A 14,983-nucleotide genomic window follows, 5' to 3' on the forward strand; every position below is an offset into this window, starting at 1 on the left:
AGATAATCAGCTTCTTAGATAACCCACTTTTTTAAAGTCTAGACTTTAGAATTGATAGCAATATTATGCAAACTAGAGACTATGATGAGCCTATACAGCTGGGGAGAAAAATTATGGCCTCATTTATTTTACTAAATTGAGTTTTTAATTTTAATTTTATTATAATTAAAAGTTCTTATAAAAAGATATTTAACTTTTTTATTACAGTAAAAAATTTTTACATAAAATTATATCTCAGGTGGCAATAAATTTGAAAATGTTTACTCTATGAATTGTTGACACTGATTGATTGAATGCTACCCACAAAAATAAGCTAACAAATATGAATGGCTTAGAATGAGTCTTACGCATGCTTACCCACTGATATTAGCTTGTTACAGTTAAGAAGCAACTGCTTAGTGTGCGCGCGCGCGCGCGCGTGTATATATATATATATATATATATATATATATATTGGAAATAAAATTGTAAGCATTTAAAGCCGAGGGCACAGAGAAAATCTAATGCAACATAATACATAATTCTCCTGCATAAAACGTCAAGACTTCTTTACCAGTATGTCTCTTTTTTTTTTTTTTTATTGAATGGTATGTGTCTTGTATTTTACTATATTTGCCTAACTTTCCATATCCATCATCATTTCTCTTTTTGGCAGGTGCTATCTCCTTCTTTAGTTCAATAAAAATTATGGATTTCTTTTTAATTTCTTTTTGGGGGTGAATTAAAAAGTATCAAATTGTTCAAGGCGTTGGATTTCATTTTAAGCCACTTCTTTCCCATCATTGAATAATGTATCATTCTTTTCTATTTTCAACGCTCAGCGTCAGCGTGAATAGATCTTATTGGATGGTTAGTTCTTGGAAGGAAATGGGCCTCTTTTATCGTCAAACAAAAACGATGAAGGTTTTGAACACCTTTCAAAAGTTAATTAAAATCATTAAAAAACCAAAAAAGAAAGAGAAAAAAAAAAAGAAAAAGTTCAGTATTGTGAAACTGTGAATAGACCCACTACCACTAAAACCGAAGCAGCAACAAATAATAAGACTTGGGTTTCACCGGCATCAATAGGTGGTATAAGTAAGATAAGCAATGTGGGGCCCTCACCTATATGACCAATTATAATGGCACTATGATATGACATAACCTATCAATAATTGAGTTTTATATTTGTTTTATATTTTAAAAAAATCATGGTTAGTGTTTACCTCAAAACAATTAAACATTTAAACTAACAAAAATGACATATGACAAGGCCGTTTTTCTAATACTATACCAAGTTAGGCCAAAGCCCCATTAAAAAGCAACCACAATCTAGCATCTTCTTCTTCTCCTCCTCCTCCTCCTCCTCCATCTGCTCCTTGTGGCATGAGATCAATGGCCTTAACATGTGATTTTTCGCCGACGAAGATCATATCCGCTGAAAAATCTAGCTTAATTATAAAACCTATCAGCAAAGTTTTGAGGCTCAAACACAGATACAATAATATCCCAGTACTCAAGAAAACAGTAACCCCGCTCAAGATCACATCCTCCTTCAAAGAAAAGGTCAAGAGTTCTTTTCATTTTTCTTTCACTATTAATTCTACTTCCCATTTACTCTTTACACAAAAATCTCAACTTGAACTGGGGGGAAAAAAAAAAAAAGAAAAAACGATCATGTTTCACTGATCACATAAATCTGATATGTTTTTATGCAGGTTTTCGAGGATCGATCCAATGGAATAATCTGCTACGCAGACGAAAGCGGAGAAATAGTCTGCGAAGGATACGATGAGGGTCCTCGTTATCACCAACAGATTCAGAGAAAATCTTCTCATTCAAGGTTAGTTCAACACTTGACATGATCTCAGTTGTGTATATGATCAAATATGACAGTTTGTCCAGTTTCCTCTAGTTTTGAATATTGTTCAAAGATCGAGTAATTTGTCGTTTTTGGCCTTGATCTTAGAGACTCGGAGATGTTTGATATTCTTCAACAAAGATGGATCAATTTTGTTAGAGGCACTGAATTGAACCCTGCTGCTGATCAGAAAGGTGTTGCTGTGCAAGGGGACATCAACTGCAATGGATTTAACTCATTTCGCTAATTATTTGTGCGAGTCAATTATAGAAACGTTTCGACTTTCAAAACAACTCTGCTGCTTCAATTATATTATTGTTATTATGTAACATGATGTGCTACCAAAAAAGGATCATCTCCGTTTACAGAATGTAAATAGCATGTATAAATGAACCGTTCTTGAACATCAACTGATGCTCTAATGAACTAAATGATCCCACTACTTCTTTTCTTACTCTTTTGGCAGTTATAGTTACCATAATTGGATTACATACATTTAGAGGAAAGCTAAAGTATGTACTCCTTAACTTACCTCTCTAGTTTTATCTTAAAATTCTGTCCCGCTTAAATTAATATTTAAAGAGAGAAAATAAAGGCAGAAATTCTATCGTAAAGGAAAAAAAAAAGGCATTAATCTAGATTTCCTTTCTTTTTAGTCATCTTGATTTGCAAGGAAAATCTGGTATAAGTTGATGCTGAAAATGAGGTTTTCCTTTTTGGTGTTCTGTGACCAGTTATGTTTCTGCATCTACCAAAATTAAGCAGACGCTGTTAGGAGGGAGAGAGAGGAATTTGTAAATGACCATTGAAATCTAATTTACAGATATACACGACAGTGATAGACTACATATACATGTTGCAAAGCTAAATACATGAATATCCCTTTTCTTCTTTTGCTACAAGGATTTCATGGAGAGGTCATCCAATACTCGTACCTCTGACAAGAATTTCCTTGGCTTCAACAGCCTTCTTCTGCATCTTCCAACAAATAATAACGAGTTTCTTTTCTTGACAAAAATAAAAATGAAACTGCTATATCAAAGAATTGGTGTATGAAAAATACTAATAATAAAGGAAATAAATGAATGAGAAAAGAAAACCATCAGCCGGAAGATTAAGCCCGAAATAAATGCATGAATGTACAATCAAGGACTCGCGGCATCAGTCGACCGATGTCCCGCCTTGCAAGTTCTCTTCACCTAAATCAGACTGAGATTTACTATGGAACATAGGTGGAGGAGACCACTGATCTGGGACCATCAGAAAATAGGTTGTCATGGCTTTCCTAAACCTCTTCTTATATTGTACGGGTGAAATAACCGTCGGAGACGAGTTCCTTGACCCTCCAAGAATGCCAGAATTCTTCACCCATGATTCAAGGTGCTTATCCCATGTGTACTGCCTCATGAAATCAATTATCCCGACAACTAACTCGTGCTTCTCTTCATCCAAACCAACCAGCAGCGAGTAATCCATTACATCAATAGACTGCATAGCAAAAGCCAATTTGACATCAAGACTTGGTTCAGATTGTTGCATTTCTGAAAAGGTGAAATTTTAAAAATCTAGCTTTTCAAATAAAGTATAAAAGTGGATTTGTATCTATGCAAAGCACTTGTAAGCATCTATATCAAACACACTACTTGCATCTTGCCGTATGCAAAGGACTTTTGGGACCTCCAAAAGCAAATACTAAACCGGCCCTAGAAATGGCTAAAAAGAATGTGATCAACTTGAATGCTGGACAATCTACACTATAAGGGCATGTAGAGTAAACTACTGCAAGAAAAGAGTTTCAGAACTTACTGCAAGAAAAGCAGTGTCATTCCAGACGGCTCTCTCTAGAAAGCGTTTTGCTTTGGTCCCAAGAAATATGGGAGATGTAGGCATTGCTTCAATAAGATTTTGATCCAACAGAACTTTGTTTCTCCCACTAGAATCATTATTGTACCTTGACCGAGAAGATCCCTTTAGATCATACAGTCGTGTCACATTCCTTCCAAACAGAAGATTCTCCATGACCAGAACATCCATCTTTGATTCTTTCCCTCCTTTTTGATGCCTTGACGTAACCTGTCAATAAAGCCAACAAGATTAAGTTTATGTATGAAGTCTTTGAGAGTGCCAAATGCAAAGACCAATAAAAAGATTACCTGATAGATCCCAAGTATCCTTGCCAGGCACGTTGGACTCCCAGTGGTTGGACTCCCAGTGGTAATTGATTCCGACAGGTACTTGAAATACTCGGGAGCAAATTTGATAAAAGATTCAAGCTCTGTCTTTGTGACTTGTTTGATAATAAACCTGTCATCCAAGGTTTTTGCGAAAAAGACGTTGCTCTTGCCACCTTGGGCTCCCCACTTCTTACAACGACTAAGAGACCTTATAAAATCAAGTTCAGAAGGGCAGCAGATCCTCCTTAAGGCGTCAAACCGCTTCGCATAGTAACAAGTCACAGAGTATTTCACCTTACCAAGTGGACCATCTTCTCCAAAAGAAACTCTGGCATGTAAAGCCTTTGCATATGAGAATGGATCCAAACTACGAGATCCAGAAAATGATAAAAATCCTTCCTCACTAGATCCAAAACTTCTACGGGCTTCGGATGCCGTATCCTCAGAAGAATGGAATGAGCGAAAATTCGAGTCAGAAAATAACGAAGACATAGAATCCCCTCCGTCTTTTGGCATTTCCCCCTCATCACTTACTTGGAGATGATATTCTGGTGAAGCTAGAGCGTAAGAGATAATACTTGCGGGCTCGTCATCATACACTGGAATTACAGTGTCATTAACGCCAACAGGCAGAAGCAACCTGCCCCCACCTTGGAGTTCTGACTCTCGGAAGGCGGAAACGTATATCGGATTATACACACCTAATGGATCGAGTTTTTGAGTGCTAGAGAAAAAGTTCTTGTTCAGTGAACGGTAGAAATTTAGAAAGGGCATTCTTAACCAGCTGATAGAGTCTTCCAGGTTCTCAGGGCTCTTCGTAGATGAAGCATAAAAAGAATTAACCACCTTTGGCTCATCATGCTCATCTGCCTGGTCTAAGTTTAACTTGTCTGTAACACCAAAGGAGGCAGAAGAATCTGCTATGGTCGAATCAGAAAGTGTATTGGTATCTTCCTTCAGGGTCCCTGTAGCTGTGTGATTTTCACCTGTCCATGCAGCTTCAAAGGTCTCTGACAAATTTGTTGTGATAGGAAATTCTCCTTCTGAGAGAACCCTACGAACTTTAACCTTGGATTCCGAAAGTTCAGATTGATCACAACCATTTGTCGAAGGAGTCAGATGGGCTCCATCTTCTTTTTCACAATTTGGCTCTGGAAAAACCGTGCTGGACTGATCAGCATCGCTACCAAATTTCACAGGATAATCAGAGCTCTTATCAACTTTTGCATCCACGAGAAAGGAGTCACAACTATGATAGCCTTTTCCTGGCTTGATTGTCACATTCACGTCAGCAACATTTTCACTATTAGGAATAGATTTCCCCTCGTGTGCAGAAATTGAGCGGCTCAGATTATCTCGGAAGCTGTGATTGTCCAAGCTGGCTGCATAAATAAGGCGGTGGTCCCACATGTAAGATTGGAAAAGAAGCTGCCTTCGTAGCCGATTGATCTCAAGGATGTCAATAAGAGGTTGACCCTTCTTTGCTTCCTTGTTTAATGTTTTTAGGAGAGATTCCTGAAAGGATGTGCAGAAAAAATGTGAGAATACAGACAGTGAGATGGCAGCCAATGCATGTAACATTTACTAAAATTTTTGGATCTATGTTAACGTGGAAACTGGAAAGTACCCAATAAACATACAATGTTCTGCATTTTTTCTGATGTTCAAGACGGAGGTTATGAATACCATAGTGAATAACTATTAAATTATTCCAATATGTAATTTTTAAGATGTCCTAAATATAAAGTTTTGAATTTTTCATCAACAAAGTCACGATAAATTTTTATAAAATGGCCAAACGGAAACACGTATATCCAATGTGAATATTTATGAAAGGTCATAGCAAATTGTGGCAAAACTCATGTTAAAGGAAAGAAAACTTTAGATGAACCCAGATGGTTAGGAGAGCCAAAATGCTAACTTCGTGATAGACTGATAGTTCAACAATTCAAGTCATTCTAATTATCAGGAACATTGGTTTAATATGCTTATTGCAGCGTATAAAATGAAATTCGTCCAAATAAAGCTTCGAATTTGAAGAAGTAAAATTTGAAGCCAAACCTCAAATTCTTCCTTTTCCTTTTGTAGAATCCCTTCCAATTCAACAATTTGACGTCTTGATTCAGGTGTTCTCAAGCCACAATTAGATCTTTTCTCCTCAATTTGACTAAGAGCATTGAGGGCTTCCGAAAATAAAAGCTCCATCCGGTCAACAACCTATTAACCAGGTAATTAAATCATTTGTCATGAGTAAAACTTAAATTCCAATCCAAAACCTCAAAAGTTTTGATCATTGTACCTTATCTGTTTCTTTTTGTATCCACTCCTGATTCTCGTAATTGAAATCTAATTTGGGAGGTGGAAGATAGACAGAAAGAACGTTGATTGATGCATAGCGGAAGCAAGCAACCATTTTGCCAAATCTGCATTCATATCAAGAGTCCATGTCTCCATGAATAAAAAGATGAAAGGGACTTGATGGAATACAGGCAGACCTTATTTTTAGTGAGAACATATTGAAAAGATGAAGAGCATTACCCATAGAAACGTAGACAATCTCTATGTAAAGAATGGCCACAGCTTGCCACCCTGCTTGCAGCTGCATGATTCGAAAAACTGAGCTCCAAAAATTTCCCGAATGATAATCCCCAAGCAGCATCAGACATGACTATTCTCCGAGTTGCTGGAGGAAAACCATTAACCCTGGGACACCGAAGGCATCTATGCCACATCCAGATTTTTTCTTCTCTCTCACCTGGCAAGAGTATTTCTGGTAGCTTCTTGACAGATATCGTAAGGCTTCCTTGTCGATGAGTATAACAATGGACATGTGCTTCAGACGGCATTTCGCACGATGAGCACTGGTAATTCTGGAAGATAATTAAGTTTCTCAGTTTCAGAAACTATACCTTAAGGTTATTGTAAAAAGAAAAACATGCGTTCCTGACAGAGAACTCACCTGATCAAATAAATGGTCACGCAGAAACCGACCAAGAGGTTTATCAAAACTTCCATAGTACTTTATTCGAAACAAATGAGACCTCTCACAGACAGTTCCCTTCCAGACACACCGGGATGATAAGGATACCAAAATGCTCTGATTGTCAGAAGGTGATGGAGGAAACTCTTCCTTGACCTCTACTTGCAAAGATCTTGGTTCCTCTACATGGCTTCTCCCATCTTCATGTAACGTTAATGACTTGTCTGCACTTCCTACCTGATTCTGAGTTATTCCACCCTGGTCATTTGGGAACAACATGTGTTGGCTCATAGCATCTAACAAGCCGCTGTTGTTCACAGTGAGATGATTAGACATCAAAGTCAGGCCATTGTTCACTGGAGAAGGTTCAACCACCTGTGCTTCTATAGAACACGATTTATTTTTCTCCCCATATGTATAAAAAGAATAAATGTTCTTTTGGTGAGTATCTGAAACATCTTGTCCAGTCGGAGCTGAGTGAAAAGTAGCAGAATCGGTAAAACTTGAAAAGGTGTTAGTGGGTAGAGAGGTAGGACAATTATTACAAGATTGTGCACTGCTGATGTATGAGGAAATATCTGGGGTCGGCACGCTGTTGGATCTCTGTGGTTCATGAAGAGCCCCAGACTTTGTATCAACACCTGCATGTGCTCCACTGAAACCAAGTACCGTTGAGATGGAACTGTCAACCCTTTTAACTTTATCTGGAAGTGCAACAGTTATTGGAGAGTGCAATGGGAGTTCTGGCAGAGTAGCTCCTTCGTCAGCAAGAAAAGATGTCTCCACAGCTAAGTGATAAGCTGCAAAAACTCCATACTGGACGACATGTTTAAGTTTTTTCAACTCATCACCACTAGCACCTCTCAGCAAAATCTGACATACAGACAAGAGGTCAAAATTCAGTACAAACCAATCTAGCCTTGAAAAGCCTTAACTAACTAGTACCCTAATCAATCCAGCCTAAGATAAGCACTTTCCATGTTCGATTAGTATGCAGGACTTACCGTACAACCCAAAGGCTTTGGGCAGCCTTCAAAGTACATTAGCGTCTTCACCAATTTTTTCCCACCCTGCCCAGAAGTGCCTAAATCTTCCATAACCCTGTCTACATGAAATGACTCACAGAAGCCCAATTTCTGTGATGAGAGATGATCAACTGAAGAGGCTATCTGGGCTCCTGTGCAGCGGGCTATACGCTCTAAAAGCGGTCTCTTTATGTTTAGAACAAGTGAAATGTCCTTTGAAAGAAGGTGTTCCTGAGCATATCGAGAAACTGACTTCTCTACTAAAAGGACATCAGGCTGATGAGCTTCTATCTTTGACACCGCCATCTTTAAGTGGTCCATTTCCTGGATAAGGAGTCAATCATATCAGCATCTTTGTATGACTAATGAAGTCAACAAAAATCTACTAACACACGATAAACCGGTAAGTGACAAACTATCAAGAGAAAAACTCAGATGACCATAACCTGCTGCAACAGAGTGTCAAAACTTGAAAGGTGGTTAGTCACCCGCTGATACTCAAGAGCCCCACCAAGTATCAAGAGACGAGCTTTTTTCATATTTGAAGGCATTCGCCGGTGAGCCACATTTTTCTTGCAAACAACTCCTTTGACCACAGTACTGGAAAAAAAACGTCATAATATGAATAAGAAAAGAGTCCAGATAACAACAGAAGCAAACATAGACGCGTGCATGTACAAATTTAATACGTTTTAAACAAATTTATTTAGTGTGTGGCTACAATTATCAATATCCTTAAATGTTTTATTTTGCTGAAAAGGCCTTGTTTCTTCTATGAGTGGTTAGATCAATGTGTAAATAAATGAGAAACCTTATTTCCAGGAGCACCTTCATACCAGATTGAACCTAAGCACTAGACTGACTATTTAGGCACATGGTTTCTGGAACTCTCAGAAAGAGTTTACCAAAAGAAAAAAAAAAAAAAATTTGAGGAGTCAGTGACCAAGAATGGGAAGCAGAGCAACATGACATAAAGTACTGACACACTGATTGAAGAATTACAGGATTTACCTCTCACGGCGATGTCCAGAAGCTATGCATTTTACTTTGACATATCCACCTGGATCCATCCCTCCGCTTTTACTCGTATCTGGCTTTAATAGTGTGGCAGCCTCCCATGATAGAGATGTAATTATCTCCAACCAACTCTCATTGTCATCTTCTTCACCCACAGGAAGGTTCTCAACCTGCAATAGTTGAGCCACCAAAGCCCTGAAGTGTCCATCAACCACATTCTTCATGGCCTTTTTGTGCTCCTCCGTTGAGCGATCCCTATTGCGAGTCTCCCCACTTCCAAAACTGCTTGAGGTTTGTAAATATCCCCATTCTCCAGGGGCATCATCTTCGTCATCATCAAGGAGGACGGTTTCCTTTTCATCGTCTTCGTCTTCAGGTTCAGGGGGGAGCCAGAGGAGTCCATTGCTCTCGAAATCCACAGGTTCCGCATCAACCTTACGACCAGGGTATAATGAGGAAGATGTTTCACATTCATAGCCCATATCATGTTCATCTTCTTTTCTCCCAAGCTGTAGAATCCTTTCCAGGCGTTGTGATTCAAAGCTGTGGTATTGTATTGGGGAGCTGCTCAAACTTTTCGAATCAATGTTTTCGCTGTCAGGATCTAGTTTATGTAATCTCTCATCATTATTCATCCCTTCAAAATCAACTGGACTATAATAACTATTGGCCGAGTGAAAATGCATCGCCTCGGAATCCATACGATACATGTCATACTCATAATCCCCATCCTCACTCCTGATACAAAAGATAAAGGAACAAATCTCATTTACAAATGGGTGTATTGCATTGATCAAAAAGTAAAATGTACCTATTTTGCTATGTCATTTAGAATTAGAAGATGAAATTCTAAATGATTGAAAATAATCAAATGTTGTCCTTCTAGTTTTAACATATAACATTATATCAGCAGGTTTACAGGCTCTTCCCTAAAGTAGAACTTTCATGCTTAAAACATGTATGCGCTAAGTTGAATCCAAAAAAAATGCATGGGAGAAAATAATACCAACCTGTTCATCGAAATTCCATGTTGTCCGGAAGATATAACCCCTATATCTGTGACAAGGTCATTGCTCCTTCCTGGTGCCATGTTGCTTCTTTCATTTGTGTTTGCTTCCACTAAAGATGATGTGAGAGGGCTGAGATCGGAACTGCACTGAGATTCCTGATACGGCCCAAATGAATACGGCATTGAGGCAAAAGTAATACTACTACAGTTACCAGTTCCACTTGATATAGTACTGGCCAAACTAAATTCTGATGGTGAACTACTAAGGCCTAATTTGGATACTTGTGTCCCATTATCTACTACACCCTGCTCCCATTGCTTGTAACAATAATTACACACCCGGATCTTATCCCGCTCTTCCAGCAAGCTTGTCCCTGGATCATCACCAGATGGGGCAGGGATCGAGTTTGCTGTACACTCGCCACAGAAAACCCGGCCACAAAGTCGACAATGGTGTCTCCGGTTAAACAACGTGAACTGCGAATCGCACTCGTAGCATACCCTACAGCTCTGATCAGGCATCCAAAAGTCCCTTGACACATTAGCTGGCTCAGATCTCCAAGAGATCCAAGAGCTCACCACGCCAACCAGCTGACGAAATGTCTTGTAGGTGGTATCCATAGACAAACAATCTAACTGTTCCGGGCATTATGATATGCTCACTTGTCATTCCTAGGAAGCCATAACTCAACCAATAACTAAAAAGGGGCTCTTAAGACTCTAGGCAACGAATCAGTATGATTCTATTGTTTACTAACTTGAACCCATCAGCAGAAAGTTCTGAAAACAACAAGGGAATACTTATTTCCCCATTTTCAAGCCCCCAAAACAACTTCTTTACTACAATTAAATCAATATCTTTCTGAGGTTTCCTACAAAAATAAGTTCTTGAACCACAAGTAGAACTCACAACACTGAATTCAGAGAAGACCCCCAGGCCTGAAATCAAAATGAAGGAAGAGAAAAACACAAGAGTTCAGAAGAGACAAAAACTCAAAAACCAAAGAAGAACAAAAGAAAGTGAGATCAAAGCGTTCTTCTTTGGACGACCCAACTCAAAATAATATGTCTTGAATCACTTCCCACGCGTAAACACTCAAACCTTGTAAATTCCAAAACTCAAAAAAAAAAAAAAAAAAAAGCAATTAAAACACGAACTGCAAATAAAAAAACCGTAATTGGTCTAGCCCCATCAAAAAACCACAATCAAAACTCTCTCTCTCCACTAAAAAACACAGAGGTCTTTATAATATATGATCAAAATAGTACCAGTCAAAAGGCAAGGTAATCACAATCAGATCTTCAACCCAGTGAGTGACAAAAATGGGCACTGTCTAGAATCCTGCCACGTGCCCACCACAAACCGTGATTGCAAACCGAAAGTTCTCACGAAGAAAGAGAGAGAGAGAGAGAGAGAGAAATAGGTATATAGGTGGACAAAAATTCGTGAAACCCAGAAAGCGGTTCGTCGTCGATTCAAACACCAATTAACACTTCTTCATATTATCATGTTCTGTCGAATCTGATTATCGTCGTCGAGTTTTTTTTTCTTCTTTTCTTTCGCGGTTCCCAAGGGAACGTGCGGCGACATTTATATAGGGAATCCCTGGACAAAAATGAAACAGCCACGAAACTCAACACATGATAAAATCTGTTGTTATTACTGTTGTGTTTTTTTCGTCTACACATCGAAAACTGGAAAGATGATTGAATTATTTATTCATTGATTTATTATTATTTTATTATTGGATTTTTGTTTATTTCCATTTTTATCTTCTCCGTCTTTTGTTGTTGGCCTTTTCCTGTGGCAGAGATAGAGACTCTCCTTCCTACGTGGATGCATGATATAATTTTTCTTTATTTTATAATTTTGCAATTTTTTAAGTAAGCTAAGGAAAAAAAAAGAGTTATTTTAGTCCTTGAATTATCCAGTATTATACTATTTTGATTTTTAATTTTTATTCCCTAAACTTTTTTTTTTTTTTTTACAAATAATATTTGTGTTAACAATTTTGGTCTGGATTAAAGAACTGAAAATTACAAAAAAAATAAAAATAAAAATTTGGGCAGTAATTTAATGGTAGTATCAAAATTGTTAAAAAGTTTAAAGTAAGAAGTAATTTTAAAGAAATAAAAGTTCAAAAATAAAATGACAAAATACGCATAATTAAAATCTAGCAGTACAAATAACCCCCAAAAAAAAAAAAAAAAAAAAAAAAAAAAAAAAAAAAAAACAAAAAATCGATATCCCTAAAGTGCCCCCGGTGAGTGATGGACAGAGATCTTGTGTGCCGTGTGAGTAGGCCGGAAGGTTTGACTATCGACATTTTTGACAAGCTGTAAATGAACTACTTCCGCGAGCACTTTTTGGTAATTCTAACGTCATCATCTATACAATCAATACTTTGCTGTACAAAAAGCGTGTTGACTTGGGACCATTATTTTATGGAAACTCTTTAGTCAATACTTCTCTGCTCTTTTCATGGGCAAGGAAACAGCAAACGCAATATTCTAGCTTTTGCTTGTTAATAAATCATTTTATTTAGAAAGATCTTGTTTAATTCAATTATTCCTTACCAAATTTATGTCTTCTTTTTTTTTTTTTCTTTTTCTCCGCTAAATGTGCTAAGCATATGTCTAACAAATAAGTAAAGTAGTGGTTATCATCTTTAAAAAAATCAAATCAAATCAAATAACAGGAACAAAATTCAACCACAAATTTATAAAATCAGAGTGCTTTTCAGATTGCCATTATTTTTATTGGCCCGTGGAATTATCAATTTTTGGTTTTAAAAAAAAAGAGCATTTACATTTATATTCTCATTGGTCGGATTTTTCTCTTTTTTTTTTTTTTTTACATGTATTACTAAGAAATTTCCTTAAAACATGCTTTTTTTTTTCTTCTTTAGCAAGTTGCTAGTTTGCTTGTTCAATAAGTAGTTCATCTAGCCTTTGACTAATATTTGTTTGTTTGGTTGTTTCCTCGCACAATTTGCAGCCGCGGCTTCACAGCTCGCAATATGCAAGAGGGGAGTGGATTACAATTTATTAGTATTTTGAGGATTGATTTTGATGGACCGATGAGTGGATAACAATTTATTAGTATTTTGAGGATTGATTTTGATGGACCGACGGCGACACAATCCCTAAAGTTTAATTATGGACGTTTGGTTGGAGAATTCAAATCATGTGATTCGAATCATTTTTAATTTACGTGTATTTTTTATAAGAGAAAATACTGTAACGAACCACGAATCATGATTCGAATCAGGGAACGAATCCCTCTACCAAACATCCTCCTGAGTAATTCTATGAACACTAACTTAAATCTCAATTTTTGTGTACTAAATGATATGTTATGTGAGTTGTCATTTTTTATTGTTAGATACAATTTATTATCATCAACTGAAATGATGATATTTTAAATACCTATTAATATAAAAATCATATGTCACATCAATTAATATTGTCACTAGCATTATACTTTTTTTTCCGTTAGAAAATTTTATTTTGTTTAATGTGTATGTGTAGTAGGCAGTAGGGAAGAAAAACTATTTCGGTTGAACCATAAGATTTATTTATTTTTTTACCACATTATTCAAATAGAAAAGAAGATTTTTTTTGCCACGAAATACCACTTTGACTTAATAATTAATATGATTCCAAAGTTGTCTAATAATTCAAAACTTCTAATTATAAAGGCCTCGTTCGTTTCGCTGATTCGAGTTTTGCTACAGTAAAAAGCTCTCACAAACAGTCACATCTAACATTTTTTCTACAGTAAAAAGCTCTTACATAAAATTACATCTCAACTCGAATCAACGAAACGAACGAGGCAATATAACATCACGGTAATTTTTTACCTGATTCAATTATAAAATATAGAGTTTAAATCCCCACCCTTAAATTTAAAAATAAAACATAAAAACATCTACCCCTTTCTTTATTCCTATACTACCTAAGATTTTTTCCTTTCTTTATTGGGGGGATTTTGGCAAGCTTGCTGTTGAAGATCCACAACTGCATAAGAACCAACAACTATCCACTTTTATGTGACGTTTGGTAAGGAAATTCGTATCCTGATTCGAATCATGGTTCATGATTCGCTATAGTATTTTCTCTCACAAAAAATACACGTAAATCGAAAATAATTATAATCTCATGATTCTAATTCATGAACCAAAACTTCATTTGGTCATTTACACTTGGACTATAATTCTAAAGTTTACCGGTCGATGATAAATTATAACTGGTGATTTTAGTAGTTTTCAACGTTTTGTAGCAAAAATATGCCTTAAAACAAATGTTTGAATACAATATTTTTGTCGCATAAGGTAAAACTATATTAGTTTTTCTGTATTCAATTTATGTTTCAATTACTTTGCTTTATTTTCTCTCCGTTGTTGCTAAATCTGATGGAAACAATATATAGTTTAAACTGTCATTAATCTTCAAAAATTTTCACCAAACTACTAGTGCGATTAAAGGAACTTCAATATCCACGGTCGAAAATGGTTAAATGCGCAACCACATTAAATCACACCAATATTTTGTTGTACGGTACGGTAGGAATTGTGTTGTTTAACAAATTATATATAGCAGTCATCTCATCCCATATTTATTGCCCTAACTTTAAGAAACAAAATATGCAACGAAAGAAAAAAAAAAAAAAGGTTAAATAAAAGGACGCAAAAGGTTGCGTCGAATTATTATGTTGTTAATTACTCTAGACACCGTAAGTGTCATACATATCGTCCTAATAACTATCTTAAACTTAATAGCCCGTCTCTTTAAAACAACTATTATTGGATGAACTAATACAATTTAGGCCGTGTTTAGAATTGTTCTCGTTTTTATTTTTTATGTTTTTTAAAAAAGAAAAATGGAAACGTTTCTAAAACGGCGTTTGGCGCAATAAAGACAAAAAACGGAAATGAA

General features: G+C 36.5%; 2 protein-coding genes across 2 annotated transcripts; one reads left to right on the forward strand and one right to left on the reverse strand.

Moving 5' to 3' along the window:
- The first annotated feature begins 1,260 nt into the window (after positions 1–1,260).
- Positions 1,261–2,419, forward strand: LOC21400976. The gene is made up of 3 exons (XM_010098239.2): positions 1,261–1,545; positions 1,698–1,822; positions 1,949–2,419. Exons 1-3 carry the CDS (start codon positions 1,366–1,368, stop codon positions 2,085–2,087), a joined length of 444 nt encoding a protein of 147 aa, XP_010096541.2. The 5' UTR covers positions 1,261–1,365; the 3' UTR covers positions 2,088–2,419.
- Positions 2,420–2,559: 140 nt separating this feature from the next.
- On the reverse strand, positions 2,560–11,482 carry LOC21400977 (1-phosphatidylinositol-3-phosphate 5-kinase FAB1B). The gene is made up of 12 exons (XM_010098240.2): positions 11,315–11,482; positions 10,047–10,984; positions 9,031–9,774; positions 8,466–8,619; positions 7,999–8,343; positions 6,974–7,867; positions 6,553–6,884; positions 6,314–6,437; positions 6,076–6,231; positions 3,994–5,529; positions 3,647–3,913; positions 2,560–3,328 (listed from the first exon to the last, which is right to left on the reverse strand). The coding sequence occupies exons 2-12, from the start codon at positions 10,664–10,666 to the stop codon at positions 3,002–3,004; spliced, it is 5,499 nt and encodes a 1,832-aa protein (XP_010096542.1). The 5' UTR covers positions 10,667–10,984; positions 11,315–11,482; the 3' UTR covers positions 2,560–3,001.
- Positions 11,483–14,983: the final 3,501 nt, after the last annotated feature.

Source organism: Morus notabilis, unplaced genomic scaffold, assembly GCF_000414095.1.
Source record: "Morus notabilis unplaced genomic scaffold, ASM41409v2 Scaffold1315, whole genome shotgun sequence".
NCBI classification, from domain to species: domain Eukaryota; kingdom Viridiplantae; phylum Streptophyta; class Magnoliopsida; order Rosales; family Moraceae; genus Morus; species Morus notabilis.